We start from the raw sequence: 23096 nt of genomic DNA, 5'->3' as shown, positions 1-23096 counted from the left end.
TTGAGTGGGAGCAGAGATGTGGGTCAGGCACTGCTCTCGGGGCCGCACCTGCAGCACTCCCCCTCCTCCCACCCCCACTGTGGGGCTGCACAGCCCCTCCCCCTCCACCCCGGGCTGCGCACGGCTTTGTTGCGTTTACTCTGATCAAACTCAGAAGGAGAAAGAAAAGGGGGAAAAAAAACCCCACCAAAAGTCCAGCTCAGTGCAGCTGAGCAGTGCCTATCCCCTTTGCTCCACTCCCAGCCGAGCAGTGTGAGCGCAGCGGGGACGCACCCGGAGCTCCAGCACCCAAGGAACACACACTGCGCATTTCCCATCGTTGTTCTTTATATTATTATGAATCTTTCCTTTCTTTTTTTTTATATATATATACACACATAACCAGGCTAGATTCACCGTGCATGGGGGGGGGGGGGAAGGAATCTCAAGGCATAAATAATATAAAAAGGCAACCATTTAAAAACATGATACATTCATATGACACTACTACAAAAAATAAATAGTGACTCTCTCTGTTATAATTCAGGGCCCTCCATCAGTCCCTCCTGTGCTCCCTCAGCTCTCCTGCAGCGGGGGCTGCCCGGGCCCACACAGTGCTGCCCCGGGTGCACTCCAGCCCGGCTTGTCCCTACAGTCCTTGGGCACGGGCTGCAGAACCAGTGGGCTCCAGCTCAGAACGTGGTTCGGTGTTTCCGAGAGCGCGCAGCTGTCACCTGCAAAGCAAGAGCAGGGTGCTTCAGCTCAGCGCACTCACGAGCACAAAGGAAGGTCAGGTTACCAGACCTTGGCAAAGCATCCTCGGGGTGGGTTTATTCCCATAAAACCGCAGTGAAGCGTTGGGTGACAGCACAGCACCTCAGCTCTACCCGGGCACAGTGACACTGCCATCCAACAGGTCATGATGGCACGGCTGAACCCAAACCCGCATCCCTGTGCCGCCCCCTCCTGCAGCACGGCCCCAGGCCACCCCAGATACCTGCTCATTTGGGAGCACGACACTGGGCAGCAGCTCAGCCCCCCGCTCTGCCCTGGGAGCCCATGGGTTTGCTGCGGGTACAGGCAACCACGAGCCAGCAGCAATCAGCTGCCCCTCGTTACCTGCTGCGGGCACTCATTAAGAGGCATCAGCCAAGAAGAGCACGCTCGGGTTCTTCTTCCAAAGGCCGGACCTTAATTACTATCCTGTCCACCATCCATTAAGTGCCACTCAGCAGAGCATCCCCCTGCACTGCCCGGAGCCGCCCCACCCCCACTCCTCACCGTCCGTGTGGTCCCCGCAGTGCGGTGCGGTGCTGCCCCTGCAGCAGGGCTGGGGGCTGGGGGGCTGCTGGGCCGGACCCCTGCCGTCCTCCTCCAGCTGCACGCCGTGCTCGGGGACGCCGGAGGCCAAGCACATGGCCACCATGATGTGGCTCAGGGGTTTCATCTCCAGGCTGTCCTGCTGGTAAGGTGCGACCACGGGCACCACGGGCAGCGCGCTGCTGCTGAAAGTGCCGTTGGTTTTGGTGAAACATCTGAGGAGGTAAACCACAGTCAGAGTCCGAAGGAAAAGATCTCCAAGATCACCAAGTCCGACCATCAGCCCATCCCCATCACGCCCACCAAGCCGTGTCCCTAGGAAGAACCACGGTCCTTAAGGCTGGAAAAGGCCTCAGGTCACCACGTCCAACCCCACTGCCCACGTCCCTCAGTGCCACATCCCCACGGCTCTGCTGCACCCCCAGGGACAGCGAGCTCTGATCATCCGCACGTTCCTCCTTTCTACCCCCTGACTTAGCATGAGAAACTGCAATTTTTAAGTGCTTCCCCATGTGTTATTTACTGTAGAGATCTTGCCAAGTGAGTTCTGAATGTATTTTTGGATCAATCCTAACACGAAGGGAAGGATCAAGCGTTTCTCCTCCCAGCAGACAGCTGGAAACGCCGCACACATTTGCTCAGTTGCTTCTCCTGTGCTCTGTGACCAGAATGCTGCACCAGGACAGCCCTTAACCTTTAACTAAATGCAGCCAGGGACCTCAGCAGACATGCATGCCATTGCAGCGGGCAGGGCAATGCCTCCACTCACACTGCGGACTCAGCGAACGTTGATCTAAGCAAATCCTACTCACAAAAGCCCAAAATCACACTTCGCTGTGGTCTTCTACAAAACCATCATACCACAAAAGTAAAAGGTTCACTTGCACATCTGCCACAGACCTGGAAACTCCCCCCACAAAGTGCTCCCCGTGTGGATACACAGATAGAGGGAAAGCAAAGACCCCAAGAACGCAACGTAACGCGGTCACCGCGTCCTCCACCGCCTGTCCTGCACTGCTCCCCCCATCCCTGACCATCAGAGCCCGGCAGCAGCCCCAGCTCCGCTGCATGGACGGAGCACAGCTCTGTTATGTGAGTGAGCCAGGCTCAGGGAGCCCAGCACAGCCAGCACAACCCCCGGGCACTGAAGGGAAGGTCCGACACGCTCCAAGCTCTATGCACCAATGGTACTCGATTTGCCATATGGACTCAACTCGGAGCATTTTTCTGCTGCCAGACCTCAATAGGAGTGCTGCCTGCCCATGAGGGGCCCCATCCATCCCACTGTGCCACCCAAGGGCAGGTGCTCAGAGCTGGCACCCACGTGGGCTCTGAGCCCTCACCGTGTGTGACACCGTGGGTTTGCTCCTATGGCTGCAGAGATTCCTTCCCAGAGTACTTTCTTCCCACAGACAAGCAGAAAGCGACAGTGCCCTCTTCCAGCCAACGCAGAGCCGTGAAGGATGGAGGATCCCTCTGACCCCCAACCCAACACACTGTGCCCACTGCTCCCAGGACTGCCGGGCCCACGCTGCACAGAGATGGAGCGCCTTCGCTCCCCGCTCCGTCCTTCCGCCCCGAGCCGCCTCCAGATCATTATTCCAAGTACCAAAATACCACAAAAGCCACTGAAGAATCCACATGAAACACATCTGGGCTTCAAACAAATCCATTTATTAGTTTGCATTTCTTTCCGCAGAGGTTTTGACTACACTCACTCATTATTTAAAAAATTCTTAGAGAAACCCATTTAAGATGTTTGGTTTCACATGTTTATGGGACTTTCTTTTTAAAGACACAGAGGTCAGTGCAGTGCTTTGTATTACTCCACCAGCTCCAATGGAGTTTCAAGACAGCAGCCTGGCTTTTTTAGCTTAAAAACCACACTGACGGAAACTGGCCACGGGTGCACCCGAGCAGAGCACGAGTGAGCAGCAATGGAAAATCTCTGCTGCAGAAAACACGCCTCGCATCAGCACTCAGCACTGCAACCCTACAAGCCATAATCCACAGCCCTCCAACACGCGTGGGATGCACGTGCAGATCTCTGATCAGAACACAGCGTGTGCCAAAGGGAAGTGGCAGGGAGCAGAGCTGCAAACCCTCTGTGACCATCGAGCACACGGAGAACAACAACAAGTCCATTTGGATCCTAACACAATAAGCACAGCCTGCCTCCGCGGCTCTGTGCACTGCAGCAGACCACGTTCCAGCAGCTCCACCTGGCACAGCTCCTCGCGCGGCAGCGAGGGCGGAAAGCGCTCCAAGTGAAGATTGAGGGATTCCCCCACTGCAACCCCCGTGTGCCCCACTCCGTGCCCCATCCCGCCGTGCCCCAGCTGGAGGGAACAGCTCACACAGAGCAGGGGGTGAGAACCCAGCGTTCACCCACTGCTGATGACCACTGGGGGGGAACACCGCGGTCGCGTGGGACGGAACTCATTCTCATCTTTTTCTTAAGAGCAATTAAGAGAGTAAATAGGCCTAAAACTGGGAAACAAGGTATTAATTACAGCACAACACACGCAGTGTGTTCCCAATCACAGCCAGCTGCACACGCTGCTGCTCTCACACAGCCCGGGCTGGCAGCGGGACGGCCGCTCCGTCCCCATTGCAGTCACTGCATGGCAGCTGTCAGCCCTGGGGGACGGCCGAACCGCAGCCCACTCGCGTGGACACACACTGCAGGGCAACCAACAGCTTTCATACGGGAGAAAATTCTCAGTATGACTGCAGAGGTCCTGAATTTACCGCTCATCCCATCCGATACGTCCGAATTTCAGCCCTGTTCTCAGCCCTCACCCACCCCAGGGTCCCAGCCACGAGAGCCTGGAAGGACGCACCGCCCCCCCAGCCCTTCCCAGTGGACCCCCCCCCCTCTCACCTGTTGTTGTTGTGGCAGTTCCTGCAGCTGACGCACTCGGGGGGCTCCGCCTGCGGCAGCGCTGCGTACAGCCCCCCCCCCTGCACGGGACACAGCGGTCAGGGCGGGTGGGAGCAGCCCCGGTGCCCCCCTCCCCATCCCCACACCCCGAGCCCCCATCCCCGCCCTGGGCCCACGTCCCAGCACAGCAACACTGCACCATTATACGGAGCCAAACCGAGCGGCCGCGCCAGCGCGTGGCGGAGAGCAAGGCGAGCAGCTGCAGCTCACACAGGTATGCTGTCATTTCCCCGGTCTGCTTTCGGCTCAATGCGCCCGGTTTAATTTAATAAACACGCTGTAAATATGTTTATTTTTAACGCTGATGACAGACATGAAAGCGCAGCGCTGCTCGTTAGCGAGCTGTGCCCGCATGGGACGGAGCTGCGGGGCTGATGTCACCGCACAACCCATCCCCCTTCCTGCCATTACTCCGATTAGATCACCTCGCGAGCCCCGAAACGCTTGGCATTTGTACAGATGGGGCAACTCCTCCGCCAGCGGCGGCTCCGGGGGAGAGGGATTTGGTGCTGTTGGCTTTGGCCGTGTGGAGCAGAGCAGAATGCCCAGATTCACACATAGCTCATTGTGATCAGCACAGCCCGAGTGGGGGCAGGACCCCGAGCAGCAGCACGGCCACCTGAGACCTTACGCCGATGGGAGGGTGGGTTCTGCACGGCCAGATAGGGATCGCTGAGGAAATGCCTCATTAGTCTTGATTGCCATCCTGCCAGCCTCTCTCTTCCTCATTCATCCCAATCAATGGAACAATAAAGAGAGCCCTAATGAGAATGAGAACATCCTGTTCCTCAGCTCTGGGTGGGAAGGGGTCACCTTACTCAGCTCTGCTCGACACAGAGGGGAAAAACAGCACTAAACCAACACTGAGCTGCTCCCAACGAGACAGCACGCAGCTGCTGGCTGCCCACGGCACGCAGACACTGCGAGCACAGAGCTGACACACAGAGCCCTGCCTGCAACGGCCACGTCCCCAGCACGGCCGTGCTTTCCCACAGGATGACTTCCAACAGCCACAAAACGTCCCCTTCCCCAGGGCTCGGGCAAGCCGAGGCCTTCAGGAGTTCATCCACTGGCAGGGTGGGGAAATGTGGGTCTGGCAAATGGCAAGCCAATATGGCAACCCAATGCTGAGCCAATATGGCAACCCAATGCTGAGCCAATATGGCAACCCAATGCTGAGCCAATACGGCAACCCAATGCTGAGCCAATACGGCAACCCAATGCTGAGCCAATATGGCAACCCAATGCTGAGATAATGGCAAGTCAGGAGAGGACCCAACATCTCTGCCCTCAAAACTGCAGCGATCTAAGGGGTGGCTACTGTGCAAGCACTAATTTGTTGTTCAATAAAATGAAGCGTTTGTGTTCAATTACCAACACAAACAATCGCCCCCTTCTCGCCTCCCCGGCCAGCATGCTGCTCCTCAGACTTCTGAACTTTTTCTTTCAGTTTCCCTGGGCAATGTTCACAGTTTTGAGTAAGTTTAGTAAGTTTGAATGCAAGCCATCTGTTTCCATAGACAATAATGAAATCATTATTCCCTCTTGGAAACAGGACGCATTTCAGCAAACGAAGTACTTTTCCACAACACGCGAGGGCTGGGTCATGGATTTAAATTAGTTTTTAATTTTATTTTCAATTAAAAAAAAAAAAGGGGGCAGTCTGACTCAGAAGTCACAAAAATGGGACTGGAAAATAATAAAGGCACTCATTACGCCGCTGTGCTTCCAAGGATGGGCAGCTCCATGGAAGCTCTGCTGCACTGCTCTCTGCTGTCATTAATAGTGCTGCTTAGAGTCACAGATCTGAAGCAGGTGGGGGAATAGTGCTGCAGAATGAGCAGCTATAATTAAATCTACTGAACCCGGGGACTGAGAAATCCCATATGCACAAGCCAAGCGTCTCGACGCAGCACTGCAGTGATTGCAGAGCTCACACTCCTCCGTTCGGAGGAGGGCAGAGGCAGATCTCCCAAAGTGGAATTCTCACTGTCATCCACTATTCTCAAATGGGACCCACGATGTCTGTACCAGGACCCATCGCCCCCTCTGGGGAAGGCCTCAGCACCACCGCCTCTCACCACCGAGTGCCTCCCGCCTGCAGCCCCCATGCTTACGCTCAGCACGCGGTGTGCACGCTCACAGTCCCGGTGTGTGCTGGGCACGGGGTGCAGCCCGGGCCCTCCGTTCATGGCCCCATCGAGCACAGCTTTGTGGTGGAGGTGCGGGCAGCCGCTGCCAACGCCGTTGCCCATGAAGCTGCTGTGGATGCTGCCGCTGGCGCGGCTCGTGCCGGGCAGGGTGGTGTACTTGATCATCTGCCCGTTGATATCCGCCCCCTGGTACAGATAGCCAGGAGGGTCGTATTCTGCAAGAGACACAGCCATGAGCACCGCAGTTCTGCTCCAGAGAGCACCGACTGCCGAACAGCGTCTGACCAACAGAAGAAATCATTTTGCTTTCTGCAGCTTTTGTGAATTAACCGCGGTGTCTCAGTGCTCAGCACACAGACGTAGGAGCGGGAGACAGCCCTGCCCCGCGGGACGGACCCTGAGCGCGGCGCTGGGGGCTCCGGTGGCAGCTGCACAGAGCTGCTGAGCACAGCCCGCAGGTGCCAGCAGCTGCAGCCTGCAGGGAACTGCTCGCAGGGCGCTCCTGGGCTGCAGCTGAAGGCACGACCTCATCCTGCACAACGCTTTGTGCGATTTCTTGCCAAAAGAGTGAGCACGTTTAAGAACAACCGCAGGTGCTGAACACCCCAACAAAAGGAGCCCCCAAAGCGACTCACTGTGCATGGCGCTCTGCTGGCGGTTCTTCCACAGACACATGGCGATGAAGACGATCAGGATGAGGACCATGACGCCCAGGACACAGCCCACGATCAGGTACAGCATGTCGCTGCTCCGCACGGGGCCGGACGAGGGCCCCCCGCTGCCCCCCACGCGCTCCGGGGGTCCGGGCGGGGTGCTCAGGTCCTTCGTTGGGTACTCGGACGCTCCTGGCACGCGCTTCACTGTGAGGGATGGGAGATGGGGGAGGGCACGCTCACCACGGGGGTTTTGTGAGCGTGTTTTTTCATTATGAAATGAAAACAATTGCTGCTGGAGTTACAATCCTGACGCCTCAGTGAGAAACCCTCCAACTCAGTATTAAGAACTGCAACGAGAAGGGCGGCTGCCATCAGGCAGTGTTTGCCCTGGAAATCACAGCAGCGCTCATGCCCAGCGTGACACTGCTCCGCCAGCACACACACCCACAGCATACCCAGGAGCTGCCCAGACCACAGCACAGCTGCTCTGCCCGGACAGCAGCACTGCCCCGTGAGCCCACAGCTGCAGTGAGCAGTGCTGAGGGCTCGGAGCTGCAGCCCCACGCTGCTCCCAGGGCCGTGCCGTGCTGCCCAGGCACGGGGCCATCCCTGGGACACGCTCACAACCACCCCACTACGGCAGACAAAACAATCCCTTGGAACATTCCAGAAAATGAGTTTTCATCACAGATGCCTCTTGCACGCACTGCCCCGCAGCCCCGGGGCCGTTGCTCACCCTTGGTCTCGCAGATCATCACGTTGCTGTACTCGCTCTCGCCGCCCTCGTTATAGCACTGCATTTTTATGTCGTAGGAGGTTTCTGGCTGCAGGTGGTTTATCAGGTGCCACTGCTTTGTGCCTGTGGAAAAACACAGCAACTGGGATGAGCCAGAGCCGGGCATGGCTGTGGCACTGGGACGCAGCGGGGGCTGAGCTGTGCCCGACAGCACCCGGCACGGTGGGGAGGGACTCGGTGGTCGGAGAGGTCCTCACAGCCCCACTGACTCTGAGATCCTATTTGGGGACACAGTGGTGGGGATGGGGCAGGAGTTGGACGTGACCGCGATGTCCCTCGCACGGTCTGTGCCCGTGCAGCTGCAGGGCTGCGTGGCAGTGCTCCCACTGCAGGAGGGGGTTTTGTTTTGGCTCACGCTGTCCTCTGAAGCCTGCCCTGCCGAAGCCCTCTGATGGATGCGTGGTTTGGTTTCGGCAGTTTGCTTTAAGGATTTGTTTGTTTAAGCATTTCTGTTTGTTTGTTTTCCCACAGAAACGGAAGGCCCTGAGCTCAGAACCCCAGCCCGGCTTTCCAGCTCCTCTACAGCAGCACTGCTGCACATCCTCAGCTCAGAGCAGCTCCGTCCCACCCTGCAGCGCTCCGCAGCACCTCCCCAAGTGCTTCCCACCGCACAGACCTCCCTCCCACCACCTCGAGCACGGCCGTGCTGCCTACAGCACACAGGGAAAGAGAAGGGCACAGCACACAGAGCAGCGGAGCAGAGCACCGCTCCCTGCAGCACTGCATGCACGAGGGATGCACCTGGCCAGCACCGACAGCAGTGGCACCCAGCCCCGTGGCACCCAGCCCCGTGGCACCCAGCCCCGTGGCACCCAGCCCCGTGTCTCGTTGTGGGGCAGCACTGCCCGCCCTGCACAGCTGCATTCTGTGCCCGCAGTGCTCACGGATGGTGCAGTCATCCCTGGCTGCCGCCCAGCACTTCCCCACGATGCCCTCCTGCAGCTCAGAGCCTCCACATAAATCTCTGTCTGGTTTTACTTTCGTGGGGCTGTGACAAATTTTAATAAACAGCAACTCTTCTTTTTCTCTCTTTTTTTTTTTTCCTTCCCCCCCCCTCCCTTTCAGGGAGTTTAATTAACTGTTTGAGCACTCCTAATCCCTCTTGGAAAATACCACCTTGAACTGTTTCCACTGTTTCTAAGGAGCTGTCACACCACCGACTGATTTACGCATTGCTGGCAGGAGGGAGGGACGGGGCAGGTACGGCGCTGCCCCACAGCCCTGCTCCCACAGCCCCCCACATTCCTGCTGTAATCACTGCACTGGGTTTTAGGTTTCCGCTTCAAACCATTAGTGGGACTGGGATCAGTGCAGGCACTTTAACTGTCCTCTTCGTGCACCATTAGCGAGGGGAAACATTAAACAACTGACATCAGACTGCATTTACATCTTCATTTCAGTCCCCCGGACCCTCTGACAGAGACATGCACAGGATGGGGCCGCTCCCCCTTTGCTGCTTTGCCTAAATCTGCTGGAGGACGGCGAGCAGCCGCTGCAGAAGGGACCTTCTGCTGAACAAGATCTGCTCGGGGTGCCTGAACAGCACGACTGAAGTGCCCCTTTAAGAGCTCATGTCACACACCAGAGCTCTGTGCAGCGTTGTCCGGCTGAGGCTAACGTTCAAAATAAAGGCTCGTTCCTCTTGTAACAGAAATAAACGAGGGGAAAAAATAATTACCGTCATCGGGGCGGAATGAGATCACTTCGTTTACTCAGCCCGAGCAACGGGGACGTGAAGTAAAATGTTTTTAAAAGGCTTTCCCACTTCTGGACTAATACAGACATTATCTAATAACTTCTTCCAGGAAAAAGGTGATCTAATGTGCACTGAGAAAACAGAGCTGATTAAAGGGCGAAACGAAGCACAGCTATACCTGCACCCCCAGCACTGCTCTGCACCTGAGGCTGAGCACAGCCCAGGGCAGCACTGCCCCGCGCCAAAGCGGCTGCACAGAGCTGCCCCGCACACCCAGAGTACAGCAGCACAGACCCACACGCAGGCCGTAGTGCTGGGTGAGCGAGTGAGGGCTCAGAAGGAAGCAACGAGTCCATGTGTGGGCAGGAGTCGATGCCATGGGGCTGAGATAGCTGCTCCTGTGAGATATATGGGCAAGGCTCCATGTGGGAGCAGCAGTTTAGATTTCATGTAAACACAGCCAGCGTGGCTGCACAGCGTTCCTCCCCCCACGCCGTGCACCGCACGTACCTTCCACAACGTCCCTCTTGTAGTCACTGTCATTGTCGCTGTCCGTGGGCCGGTAATAGATATAGAACCCTTGGATGGGGGTGTTGTTGTTGCTCGACGTAATGTACTGACAGAGAAAAACGTCACTGAGTCAGTCACAGAACCACAGTCATTCAGGTCTGAAAGATCGCTGGGATCCCCCCGGCCACGGCCCTCAGTCCCACCAGAACACATCACTGCTATCGCCCGACGGCACCTCCCCCTCCCACACCATTTTCCAGACATTCAATTGGGGTTTGGCCATTAACGGTCTGAAAATCAGAGCGCATAATGGAAGGGAGAAGTTCGGACTGCTCTTTGATCAGTCGGAATTCAGGCGGCTCCAATCCAGCTCACAGTATTTGACTATAACTTTAAGTTATGCGGCCTCCCGAGGAACCAGGGGTTATTTCAAGTTTATTATCCTTAACATCTCTTAGGACTAAGCGAGCAGAGCAAACTAACACCGGGAACTCCACACGTTAAATCCTCCAAAGTACACCAGGGGGTTAGATTTCAAAACAAGAGCAAAGAATTTCTGTGGGTTTCAGTAAAGACTTTAAAGCACTTGTTTACAGAAGACAAGGTACCAGGGGAAAGGCAAACGTTTCTCCATCATGAACCCTCTGCCAGAAGCAAGGGGAGGAGACGGGGCTGTAAAGGCAGCACAGCGCTGGGGGAGGGAAGGATGCGCTGGGCGGGGTGATGCTTGGACTCCGCGGCCCCTTCCAACCTTCTTAAAGACTCGCAGTGATCACGGACTGTGGGCAGCAGGACCCGCCGCACCACGAAGGCCGGCCGCTCCCGCTTGGGTGCACGGGGCACTGCCGTGCGAGCGGAGCCAGGGCTGCCTGCACTCACCGTCCACTTCAGCATGATCTGAGTGTCACTGATGGCCTCAGTGTAGGCGATGTGGGGCCCGGCGATGGGGCGGCTGGAGAAGCGGGCGGTGAAGCCCGCGACCTGGTACGGGCGGGACGCCGCGCTGCGCGGGCTCTCCCCGTAGTTGTTCACAGCAATCACACGGAACTTATACATCTCTCCTTTTAAGGGAAGAAGGGAACGAAAGCTGTAGCAAAACAAGCACTGGGAACAGGATTCAAGGAGAGACTAAACAGATTAGGAAGCACTTTTTGCACAACGTCCAATTAGGACAAAAAGGACTCGCTGCCGCAGACCGATGCGGCCATCAGAAATATAAACAGCTCAGAGCAGCAACGAGGGAAACTCACTGCAGGGAAGCAGGGAGGCATCACGCAGAGATGGACACCGTCCCGTCAGCTCAGGGATCCCTCAACTGCAGAGCAGTGGGCTCTGAGAAGAGCCTTCAGAGGGACATTACCGCCCGTTCCCTCTGCTCCTACGCTCCTTCCCTGAGCTTTCAGGGCTGGACAGCAGGAGGAAGCAAACCAGCGCACCCAGCTCCCCCTTCATGCTTTTTTTCCCCTTTCGTTTTGTATTCTGAGCGTTTACCAGGACAATGAAGTTAAAAGCTGCAGTAACACACAGTCCCCCTCTCCACACGAGCGAGCATTAAATTACGGTGCGGGTGTTCCTCTTTTCCATTTGGAAAGCCAGAAACGAACCGGGGCTCATAGAACAGACCCCGACCCCACAGCAGTGCCCCGGGCACACACCGCAGCACTGCAGTACCTGGCTCCAAACTGCGAACCTCCACGGACAGCTTGGAGGGGGAAATGCTGTCGGCTGCAACGAGCCAGTCCCCGCTCCGGCCCACGCGCCGGTACTCCACTTTGAAGGCGGTGATGGGGGAACCCCCGTTTGCCCGCGGGATCCACGTGACGTAGACGGAGGACTCCGATGCCGTGGAGATCGTGGGTCGGTCAGGAGCTTCTGGAACTGGAGGGTGAAATTGGGTTACGAGGGAAACGGACACTGCTGGGAATGCGTCTTCTGGAGCGACCGATTAAACAGGTTAATGAGTAAATGAGACTCATTAAGACACAGAATCCTAACTCCTCCTGTAACAGCGGTCCCCCTGCTCCTCTGGAAAGGAACGCAATGGGGACAACAGAATTACCCACTCAGGGAGGGAACAGCCAGGGCAGCACTACCCCAGCCCACCCCAATGGGAATGGGAGCATGTTACGTGGATGGTGAAAAGCTCCATCACCTTTTTTGAAACTGCCCAGGCCCTAAAGAGACTTCAACCCCCCCCACCAATGAGCACTACATGGCTCAAACCACCACTTGGAAGAAAGGAGAAGAGAGCAAACGAAGCATGCGGCACATGGTGTACTTACTGAGCTCACTGGAAGTTACAGACAGCAGTGGGACAGAGAGAAGGGGAAGAGCAGTGTTAGTGAACCTGCAACAGCCACCGAGAGTGCCGAGAGCTGCACGGCCCCACTGAACCCCCCCACAGACACAGAACCTGGCACCATGGGGCAACCTGCAGCAGCAGAGCCAGCGCACAGGGCCCCCTCGGCCGCTCCTCTGATGTACAGAGTGACTCTGACATTTAGCAGGAATGTGGGTTATGCACAGAAGACTTTCATCTCATTTCTGAGAGCCAAGCACGCAGGTGACAGCGCCCTTTGAAATCCTATATGCCCACTGGATTAGGACATGCATCTGTTGCACTCCCAGCTCCAACAGCTCTCCCTGGGGAAGCTGCATCTGTACAGCACACACTGCTGTGCCAGGATTGCTCACTGGGAGCGCAAAACCTGACAGCACGAGGGTGCTGCTCCGGACCAACCCAGAGGAGATGCACGGGAAACACACCCAGCTCCAGGACCAAGAAACAGAGGCAGTGCATGCAGCCAGGGCAGCAAAACGACCACACGAGTTCACTCAGGGGCAGCACTGTGCAGACACGAGCACGGGGAGGACAAGCAGCCCAACACCCACCTCCGCTGTGCCGAGCCGGGTCGGGGAGCACCACGCCGAAACTGCTGGCCCCCTCGTGAACAACGGGGTGCTTAGGGACACCCGCAGGTGGAGATGGAGCCTGGGTGTTTTTTGAGGACGATGTTCTCTCTGTGGAACATGAGATGCACAGCCCATCAGCTCAGGGGCCCAGTAATGATACCACTGATGCTGCAGTGGGGCACAGCTGGAGCCCACGGGGCCTTCAGGGCTGTGTCACTGTGTCTGTCCACACAGATCAGGAACTGCAGGACAACGGTCCATTTTTACCAAAATCTCTTGTACAGAAATGTCTGATTGTTTCTATGCTTTAGCTTCAGCATACAGCCACAGCTTTCCAGCTAAAAGAAAGGCTCCAGCTCCCAGGCAGTGCGGGGTCCCCTCCTGGGGTGTCCCGGAGCCACAGGGACGTGGGCACACTGGGGTGGGGGATCTCAGCGGTCTCTCAGACCCGGATGACTCTGTGATGCTGTACCTTTGCTGGTGCGGAACGTCAGCATGGCGGGCTGTCCCTCGCCGGCAGCGCTCCTCGCCACCATCAGCACTTCGTAGAGGCTGGAGGGCTCCAGCTCGCTGAGCTGCAGCTCGTTCTCACTGCCCGGGACACGCACTGTGTGCCACGTGCCCGCCGTGCTCACAGCATCATCCAGCTGAGAGGGACAGAGACAGAGCCGAGCATCACCAACCAACCCCAATGCAACACTCCCATCCCCAACTGTTTGGGGCACAAACACCCGGAGCACATCCACCACCCGCCAGGATGGCTCACGTCTTCCTCACCATGGAGGATCTGTGCCATCTCCAAACATTCTGACCTCACATCGGCACTGCTGCAGCTGCCTGTGCAGTGCTCCTCCGCCCAACCTCCCCCACAGTCCTGCCCCACAACCTTTAGAAAAGCAAATCATTTTCTCTCACACCCAAACCTCCATGAGCCCAAGTAACTTCAATGCTCCATCGGCCCCGAGCTTGGGGTGCACCGACCCAACACCCTAATGACAACGTCCCCAGCTCCTCCTGCATCTTTCAGTATTTGTTGGCTGAAATGGGCAACAGAAGTACGTCTCAGCCCTCCCAGAGGGCGGAAAAAAGCCATCAGTCAGACCAAACATTTGGTTTCTTCTAATGAGGAAAAAATAAAACCCACCCAACACTTCAGCAGTGAATTCCGCTGCTCCGCTGAAGCTGACTGAGGGCAGCCCCTTAATGCTCAGCCTCTGCAGAAAAACATTACCCCAAATCCCGAAGGAAAAGACAGAGTCTACCAAAAATAAACTACCAAACAACATAAGACTTTAATATAACATGGAAGGCAGAGCTGAACGCTGTGGATTACCACAGGTTACGCTGGAGGTCACAGTTTGAGCGCTGCCCTCCAAAGAGATCCCTCTCCCACTGCCGTTATTCCCCACATTATTTTCTTTCTTTTTTTTTCCCCCAAAGAGGGAAATAAGTAAAATCACTTATGACACAAAGAGAGCACCGCCCTACAAAAACACCGTAACTCCCTCCCGAGAAACGCATGAGTGGGCACATCCCTCGCAGGGGGGACCACGGGGAGGGGCTGAGCACTGCAGAGCCCAAACGGAGCCAACAGCGCTCACGTGAGGCAGCTCCTGCACTCCAGAAGTTGTGTCAACAGACTCTGGCATCAGGTTTTCAGCAACTAACAGGTCAAAGACCCGAGCGCTCCCTCCAGGCTAAGACAAGATCAGGATGTAGAGGATTAAAAAGCTTACGAAGAATAAAGCCAATAGCTTTGCCACAAAGGAAACTGTTTGCTCGGAAGAACGGCATCGCTCGGCTCTGGCTCGCAGCAGAGCAGCTGGCTGCAGGCACGTTTCCAAGGACATGACAGGTATGTGCCTAAGGAGCCCCAGTTCACCTTCACGTTGGATGATGTGGAGCAATGGACGCAGGGCAGAAATCCCTTTGATGTGTCAGGGTAACGCTCAGCTTTCCTTCCGACCTCAACTGCAGCCACAGCAAACCCCACCCAGTTAGCAGCGCTGAGTGCAGCGCACCCCGGAGCCCAATTCCCCGTCACTGCGGTACCGATCCATGAAGGACTGGACCAGATCTCAGCACAGCAGCACTCCCGGGAAGGATCAGCCCGCGGCCGCAGCACCGCAGAGAACCCCCGAGGCGTTACCTTGCGGTACTTAACGAAGTAGGCGTTGATGGGCAGGCCGCCGTCCCGCCCCGACCGCCACAGCAGCGTGTAGGCGTCCGGCCGCGGGGTCTGGGGGGGGCTGAGGATGATGGGCGCCTCGGGGGGGGAGATGCTGCCCCACGGTTTGTCCGTCGCGGCCGTACCCGGACGGGGCTTTGTTGGAGCTGAGCTGGGAACCGCCGCTTCCACTCCAAAAGCGCTGCGGCTTTCGTCGCTCTGCGCAGATCCCGTGCGAGGGTCAGATCCCAACGGGGCTGCAAAGGAAGGAGCCTGCTTACACCCCCGGCCCGTCCCACGCTGCACCCCTCCAACCCAAACCGCCCTCGGATCCCACGGCCACAAACTGTGGGTGCACAACGAGCACAGAGTGAAGCACCGAGGGGTCGGTGAGCCCCAGCACTGCCTGCACCCCTCATTTCCCATCAGCCAAACACCGTCCAGCCGAGGGGCACAGCCTGGCTGCAGCACACGTCAAAGCAAAGACGCACAGCTCACTCGTGACACAGTCTCTCCATGAACAGCAGCTGGACAGCGAGCTCCTGGTGCCCCGCGTGGCTGCACACAGGAGGACGTTCTCCCGCTTCCAGTTCTGAGGTTTGCACTGCAACTTCAATCAGCTTGGAAAGCCACACGACACAGCTTCATCTGAAAAGGTGTGCTGAGAGAAACCTCACCTGACAGACCGAGCCAGCATGCAAATAACACTGACGTGCAAATAACACTGATGTGCAAATAACACTGATGTGCAAATAACACTGATGTGCAAATTAGCACCGATGCACTTCAGGACACCCCCACCCCCTTTAGCCCACTGACTCTGCTGGTGGGAACAGAAAACGTGGGCAGTGTGGGAGAGGCCTCGAGACAGAAAGCACAGCTCGGGTGACGTGGGAAGGGGCGGCAGCGTGGACGTGTGACACTGAGCAGGACCAGAACGCGTCAGCACTGCACGGAGTGACGGCTGCACCCCAGGGCCAGATGTGCCAGCACTGTCCCTCCCGCACCCGTGGAGGTTTATGTTACGTGCCGGGCCCAGAAGGGGAAGGGAATGAAGGGAACTCGGTTTACAACACAAACAAATTCCTCGGTAACGCGCGGCCCAGGCAGCGCTGCTGACTCGGATTCCTCCAAACCTCCATTAAAATACCAGCAGCAAGTGTGGCTGCTATTTTTGGCCACTTTTTAAAAAGCTGTGGAGGGAAGGGAAGCTCTTCTCAAAACGAAGGCGCTCCGCACGCGTTTGTTTCGTGCTATCTGTTTGGGAACGTGACAAGGGATGAACCCACGGGGCGGACGGGCACAGCACAGCCACGGCAGCCCCGGAGGGAAAGGGCATCTGCAGCTGTCAGTGCAGCACGGAGAAAGTGATGCATTGCCACACGAAGATTGGAAACAAATGCCGTGGCGGCTCCGGGCGCCGCAGGGCCCGGCGTGCTGTGACCGACGTGGGTCTGTGGGTGGGCACACGTGGGCTGGTGCCTGCTGGCATGGGGAGCGTGCTGGGAACGCTGTGGTTTCGGTTGGTGACAGCGGACCTGCAGTCAGCGCCGTGTTTATTGCTCCGGGAGGGGACTCATCACCACGGGCAAGTCATTTGTGTTTGGCTTCCAGAAAAACAACGCTGGGTAACAGTTTCCATGAGGCAGCTCCAGCCGAGCAACGTCTGCTCGCTCCATGGTGCCACTGCTGCCCATGCACACACACACAGCTCAGGCTGGGCCATGGGAACTGCTGCCCGTGCTGCCCTCCAGCACACCCCTCCTCCTCAGCCCCACGAGTGTGACCCAGCTGGGTCAGACCGAGGGCTGCAGTGCCCCATATCCCATCTGCAGTGTGGCCAGAAGCAGAGCTGGGAAAGCTTCACACCTGCACATCTCCACAATGACCGTTCCACCCCTTTTTCACAGTTCCTGACACACCAGCATCCCATTTGCACGGCAGCAGAGCAACCTTGGTGCTTTGCCTTAGTGCCAACAGATCCCTTCTTCCCTTCAACAACCGGAGGGTCCTCCACCTGACAGCTCTGCCCGTGTCCCACCGGAGGCCGAGAAGCCCCCGTGAAATGCTTCCCGTGCTTCACACTGACCTGCCTGCCAGGCACAGCTCAGCAGAGCATTTTGCTCCTCAGTTTCATTGCACAAAAGCTGCTCTGTAGCTATGGGGAGATTCTGCCATGCAACCACAAGTGTCTGAAAGGGACACAGTGCTGCGGATACAGCCCCCAGGGCTCTCCTCTCACATTTCGGTGGTTTCTCACTATGGCAGTGCCTTGAGTCGCCGTGTCAGCTTCAAAGGCCACGCCATGAACCGGGTCACGGAGCACGTCCAGCAGCAAGGAAAAAATAAATATGTTTTTCAGGCAAACATGCTCTCGCTCTGTGCCTGAGCGAGGCAGAGGGCGGACACAGCACCGAGGCACAGCTGAACTTCATCCCACCCCAACGCAATGCACCGGAATCACAGCTCAAGTGCTCCGGAGGCTCTGATGCCACCAGGCACAGCGCTGCCCTTAGGGCTGAGCACGGCTCTGACAAACCCCAACAGCTCCCAGAAACTACTTAAGGACTTCGATATCAAAACCAAATGCCTGAACTGCTCTGCACCATCAGCAGCGAGTGCCGTGCATTAGAAACCGATAAAAGTTAATAAACAAAACGTTAAACTCAAACCCTCAGCCATAAAACTCCGAGGCGAAGCAGTTGGGCTTTTCCTCGGTACGGACTGAGCTCCGGGATGACATTCAGCTTTGCTTCATTCAGCAGAGTCCAACACAAACTCACAGAGGAACCACAGGATGGGATCCCACTGAAACCACTCTGCCCCGTGCACACAACGCATGGCTGCACCACGCGCAGCACTGCCCGGCTCAGCCCCCCAGGGCAGCAGAGCCCCCCCACGTGAGCAGGTACAGCAGCAGCTCTGAGCTCTGAGCCCCACAGCTCTGCAACACGCAGTGCGCGTTGCCTCCGGAGCTGAAAATCGCTCCGCTAACTTCAGGGTATGAAAAAGGTTAATTACTCAGCAGCCCGCATCGTTAAGAATACCAGTTCATCCAGTACCCCCGTTCCACTGCGGAATAAATTGCTGGATTCAACCACAAACGGGTTTAATTGCAGCTGGCAATCTGCGTTTCAAACACTGAGTAACCACAGCACCTCCGTAACACCCGCAGCTCTCAGGTTTGTCTGCGCCACGCACACAGAGATCAGCAAAGGGAGAGCAGCGCAGCAAACCGTCACCAGCTCCAACCTCGGAGATCCAGGGCTGCTTACAGGTGCCGCTCCTACCTGCCCGGACTCGAAGCCGCCCGCTGGACTGCGCGAAGCCCACGCCGTTCTGTGCCACGCACTGATAGACGCCGGAGTCGCGCGCGGTGACGCCGTGGATGTGCAGGCTGCCCCCCAGCAGCAGATGCCGCGGGGACGGGGCCACGGCCGCCGCATTGTGCAGCCACGTGAGGGCTGGGGCAGGGCTGCCCTGGGCAGTGCACCACAAATGCGCCGTCTCACCGGCGGCCACGGTCTCATCTTGCAGTCCCTTGGAAATCGAGGCAGGTTCTGGAAAGAGGAACGGCGCAATGTGAAGCACTGGGTGTTGATCGGAGCCTAAATCCTGAAAAGTGACGCTGGAAATGGGAAAGGTTCGACTTGTCCCATGGAAAGGCTCGGGAAGGACCGCGTGGTGCTGGTTCTGTGCACCACAGGGCTGCTCCTCTGTGTGCCTGCTGATTTTAAAGGTCTTCTCCTCCTATTGCAAGCAATCACATCTGCACTAATGTTAATAAAACACTTGCATTTCCAAAACATTATTTGGTAACATCCCATAGCAAAAGGTGCACACTGCACAGGAACACAGAGCGGCGCATGCTGTGCTCCGCTGCCTTCTGATCTTAGATCACTTCTGCCTGCGGAGGGTTTGGGAAGGGACAGATCCGACTTCTAAATGGGGAGAGGGACGCACGCCACCAACGCGTCCTTGTTCCAACACGCCTCTCACCATCGGACGCGAGGAGCAGCAGAACACGAGGATAACTGTTCTTACCGAGCACGGTGAGCGAGTAGTTGGCGAACACCACGGCCCCGGGCGCGCTGCCCACCACACACGAGTAGTTCCCAGCGTCCGACGGCCGCAGCGCATCCGTGTGCAGGTGGGAGTGCTGCAGGGCCCAGCTGCCCCCGCGCAGCGCGTCGCGGCCGTCCCGCTCCCAGCGCACCGCGCCCGGCCCCGCAGCCACGCACTCCAGGGTCAGCGGGCGGAGCTGGGGCACCCACAGCACCTGGGGCAGCCGGGGGTGCAGGATGCGGGGCTGCGCCGGCGAGGAGCCTGGAGGGGAGGAGAGCATCCTCAGCACACAAGGGCTGCACGGCCTCCGAACACGGGCACTGCAGCACAGCAGCGCCCGCCGAGCTGCGGCTCCGGCCCCTGAGGAGCATTGGTTCTGCAAAATGGGATGGAGCACTTACGGGTGACGACGAGCTTCCTCCCCGTGGGCTCTATTCTGAGGTCGTGAGTGACGGGGTTGTACGCAGCACACCTGTAGGACCCCCTGTCCTCCATGGACACGTTGAGGATCTGCAGGTTTCCCGACGGAAGGATTAGGTAGTTATCTAAACAAGTGGGGAAGGAGACAGGCGACTTCACTTCTCACCCAAAGAGGGACACGCTTTCTAATAACCTGTCATACAAACCAACCCGCTCCAAATCTAGAACCACAAAGAAATCACACTGCTACGAACGAGCAGGACATTAATTCACCAAGGTTTGGATACAGCAATGAGCACAGAAAGGTGTGCACGTGCCTGGAGCATCCCGAGATCCTCCAGACAAAGCCCCGTGGGCGCACGCAGTGCCGACACGTGGGTGCTCACCTGTGGAGTGCTGCAGCCACTTCCCCCGCACGCGGAAGCGAACCTGAGCTCTGGGGGAGCTCTGTGGCACCGCACAGCCAATGAACGCCGTACCGCCCTCCTCCGCCACGACGGTGGGTGCCACTGATGTGCCAAAATGGGCCAGAGCTGGAAGAGAAGTGCAGGAGGGGTTGAGCAGCCGGGGCTTGGGAGAGGGCGAAGAGGGATGAGAGGGCTCTGGTGCTCATCGTGGGCTCCAACGGCAACAGAGAGTGCAGCTGAAATGAACGCCAGGAGCTCCGCCATGAGGAACACCACGTTGTCTTCCTGTGCTTGTGACTGGCACCGTCCCCTTGCTGCCGTGAGCAATGAGGCTCAGCAGCACCTCCAGCTCTGAAGGCAGGGCTGTGAAGGCTGCTCCTCTGCAGCCACCCCTCACGGAGCCATCTTCCTACACCAGCCACCCTACAGCTCCCTGAGAGGGTCTCGCTATGGGTCACTACTCTACCAAAACACTTCTCACACTTGGAAGACGTTTTCCTCCCAGGGGCATTTTGGACATGCTCCATAGATGAGATATACCCTCACAGAAAAATCACTCAACTCCTCCCTGACAAAGGCCCAATTCAGACAGCACTGTGATCCCGAGCAGACAAACCATGCTGGGGGCAGAACATCACTCAGCTGCATTCCAACGTGGGAAACACAGCGCGTCCTCCCACCCCCATTAACCCCAGCAACGCACAGAGCAAGAGCTGAAAGGCCACAGAGAAGAACCCGCACACCAGGGACTGGAAATGCTACCCAAGAGGACGGAAGACCGTCCTCAAATATATTTTCCTTTGTGAGGAACACAAAGCAAGCTGACTTACAGCCCACGGATACCTCCGCAGCCCTGCTCAGAACGGCGCCCACGCTGCTGTTGGCCACGCACTGATAGCGCCCAGATGTCGCCGGGCTCAGGGCCACGATGCTCAGAGAGCCGTGCTGGATCTGCACCCCTCCCTGCCCGCTGCCCAGGGGCCGCCCATCCAGCAGCCAGGAGATGTGTGCCGTGGGGGGCTCAGCGGAGCAGTGCAGCTGCACGGGACCACCGGGCTTCTGGACGGTGGAGACGGGCTCGGAAGTAAAGCGGGGAGTCAGGTCTGAAAGGAAGAGCACAGTGCTGCGTTAGTGAGCGGTGCACTTTGCACGAGCACCCGCGACCAGATTCAGGAGGAAGTGATGTGCTCAGAAGCTGCACGCAGACTGCAGCCCCACCGCTTGCACTGAGACGTGGCCCTGCACTGCATGGCTGCTGGGAGCCCTGCGAGGGGGCACTGCGGGGTGGGGGCACACGGACGGGGCCGTGCGGAGCCTTCACCACGAGCAGACACAGCTCAACACCAAGGGCAGGACTTCATCAGGATGAGGGCGGTGAATTGGGCATCGTTATCTGCAGCACATGGAGGTGAGCAGAAGCAGGGAATGCTGCTCGTGAACAGCGGGCAGAGCTCCGGAGCACCAGGTCAGGAGGGCCCACTGGCTTTAGGGGCTGAAGATTTTGTACAAACAAAGCGAGAAAAAGGCAATTAACACCAACAGGCCCAATCTGGTTGGCAGCGGGGGAGGAATACTTGCAAATAGGAAGAGCAGCAAGGGAAAATGACTTCCAGTTTGTAAATAAGCTCCAAGACCCATAAGCATGGGTGGAGAGCAGAGAAGAATGAAATCCAGGGTGGACAACGCTCTCTCATGGATGGGGCCCTCTGCTCTCGCTTTGCTCCTCCGTTGCTCCCATGCATGTTTGTGTGGAGGAGCTGCAGATGCACCTGAGCACTGCTCAGGACTCCAGATGCACATTTTGAGCTTTTAATTGGAGAAGTGCCCTTCCCGACGGTCGGGTTTGAGCCTCCAGGGGTGGGGCAGCAGCGATGGCAGCACCGTGTGCTCCAGCAGCAGTGACCCCCAGCTGGAACGCATCTCCTGCGACGGTTTGAAGAACACAGTTCATCCCGTTTGCTTATAACGGTTGGCTGTGAAGTGCTAGAAGCAGTAAAAGCGCCTTTTTCGTGTGGTTGCTCTAAGACAAGCTGACTACACAGAGCAGATGTGTCAATTCAAACCATCCCTCCGCTTTCTTCTCTGCGCCACAGCCGTCCCAACCACCGCCGCACATCGGCATCCACATCTCCAAAATCCCACTCCTTTGCAGACTGCAAACCCCTCCCGGCCCCACGGGAGCTGGGATGCAAACCCAGTGCACCCACGGAGCCCCCGCAGCACAGCTGGGGCTCGGCCGTCCCCACGGGCCTTACCTGAGCTGCTGATGGACACGAGCGCGGCCACGGCGAGCAGTGCGTGTAACCGGGCGGGGGATGGATGCATAGCGCCCGGCGGGCGGCACCGGATCGGCTGCAAAGCAAACACACAGATGTCAGCGCAGCTCCGCGAGCTCTTCTCAATGCCCTGAAGTGTTCGGGGTGTAAAAACCAGAAATGGCACAACCAGGAAACGGGCAGTGCTCTCTGCAGCGCAGGAACCGTCTGCAGAAGTGAGGTCCAAGGGGGGCTTAGCTACGCTTCCAAGTCCTGCTCGTAATACAAGGTTTTTCCACAGCTGGATACGCTGCACGCGCACCGAACCGCGCTGCCTGACGGATGAGACTGCTCGCCAACCACAGGAACTGAAGTCCAAAATAAACAGCTTATCTGTCGCAGATAATATTGTTTGCAAACAATAAGGGCTCGGCCATCCATCACCAGCTCCACTTGTTTAATGAGCCACGAGGATCCGTGCTCTGCCCACTGCCACCGATGGGGAGCGGTGCTCCGCAGCCCCCGGGGCCCACACTGCCAGCAGTCGCCCCCGGTGGAGAAGTCCTCCCAGACCCCACACTGCACTGTGCCTCATCACCACGGCCCCACGTTCTGGGGCAGCCCAGGGCTGTCCTGGCACGGTGCTGCCCCTCGGGAGAGGATGCAGTCCCCAGCAGTGAGATCTGTGTCTGCAGAGCAGTGCTGTGCACCGGGCACAGCTCCAACCCCACACCCCACATCCCTGTGTTTTCCAGAGCAGCCCCAAACCCGCAGCTGCCACCCAGTCCTGGCCATCCTTCTGTCCCGCAGTGATG

The 23096-nt window shown here is 57.5% G+C and overlaps 1 protein-coding gene across 1 annotated transcript; it reads right to left on the bottom strand.

Moving 5' to 3' along the window:
* Window positions 1–298: 298 nt before the first annotated feature.
* Window positions 299–22351, bottom strand: CDON (cell adhesion associated, oncogene regulated). The gene is made up of 18 exons (XM_065738304.1): window positions 22282–22351; window positions 20857–21129; window positions 20006–20152; window positions 19601–19744; window positions 19179–19460; window positions 18425–18694; window positions 15117–15391; window positions 13440–13614; window positions 12947–13075; window positions 11726–11932; window positions 10934–11115; window positions 10055–10160; window positions 7789–7911; window positions 7032–7256; window positions 6361–6611; window positions 4184–4263; window positions 1261–1514; window positions 299–713 (listed from the first exon to the last, which is right to left on the bottom strand). Exons 1-18 carry the CDS (start codon window positions 22349–22351, stop codon window positions 556–558), a joined length of 3351 nt encoding a protein of 1116 aa, XP_065594376.1. The 3' UTR covers window positions 299–555.
* Between the last annotated feature and the right edge of the window lie 745 nt (window positions 22352–23096).

The sequence above is a fragment of the Cyrtonyx montezumae genome, unplaced genomic scaffold (assembly GCF_038088225.1).
Source record: "Cyrtonyx montezumae isolate F1298 unplaced genomic scaffold, pur_monq_1.0 scaffold_22, whole genome shotgun sequence".
In the NCBI taxonomy this organism is placed as follows: domain Eukaryota; kingdom Metazoa; phylum Chordata; class Aves; order Galliformes; family Odontophoridae; genus Cyrtonyx; species Cyrtonyx montezumae.
Note: the sequence above shows the minus strand (reverse complement) of the source record. Positions and strands in the feature narration are given on the sequence as shown.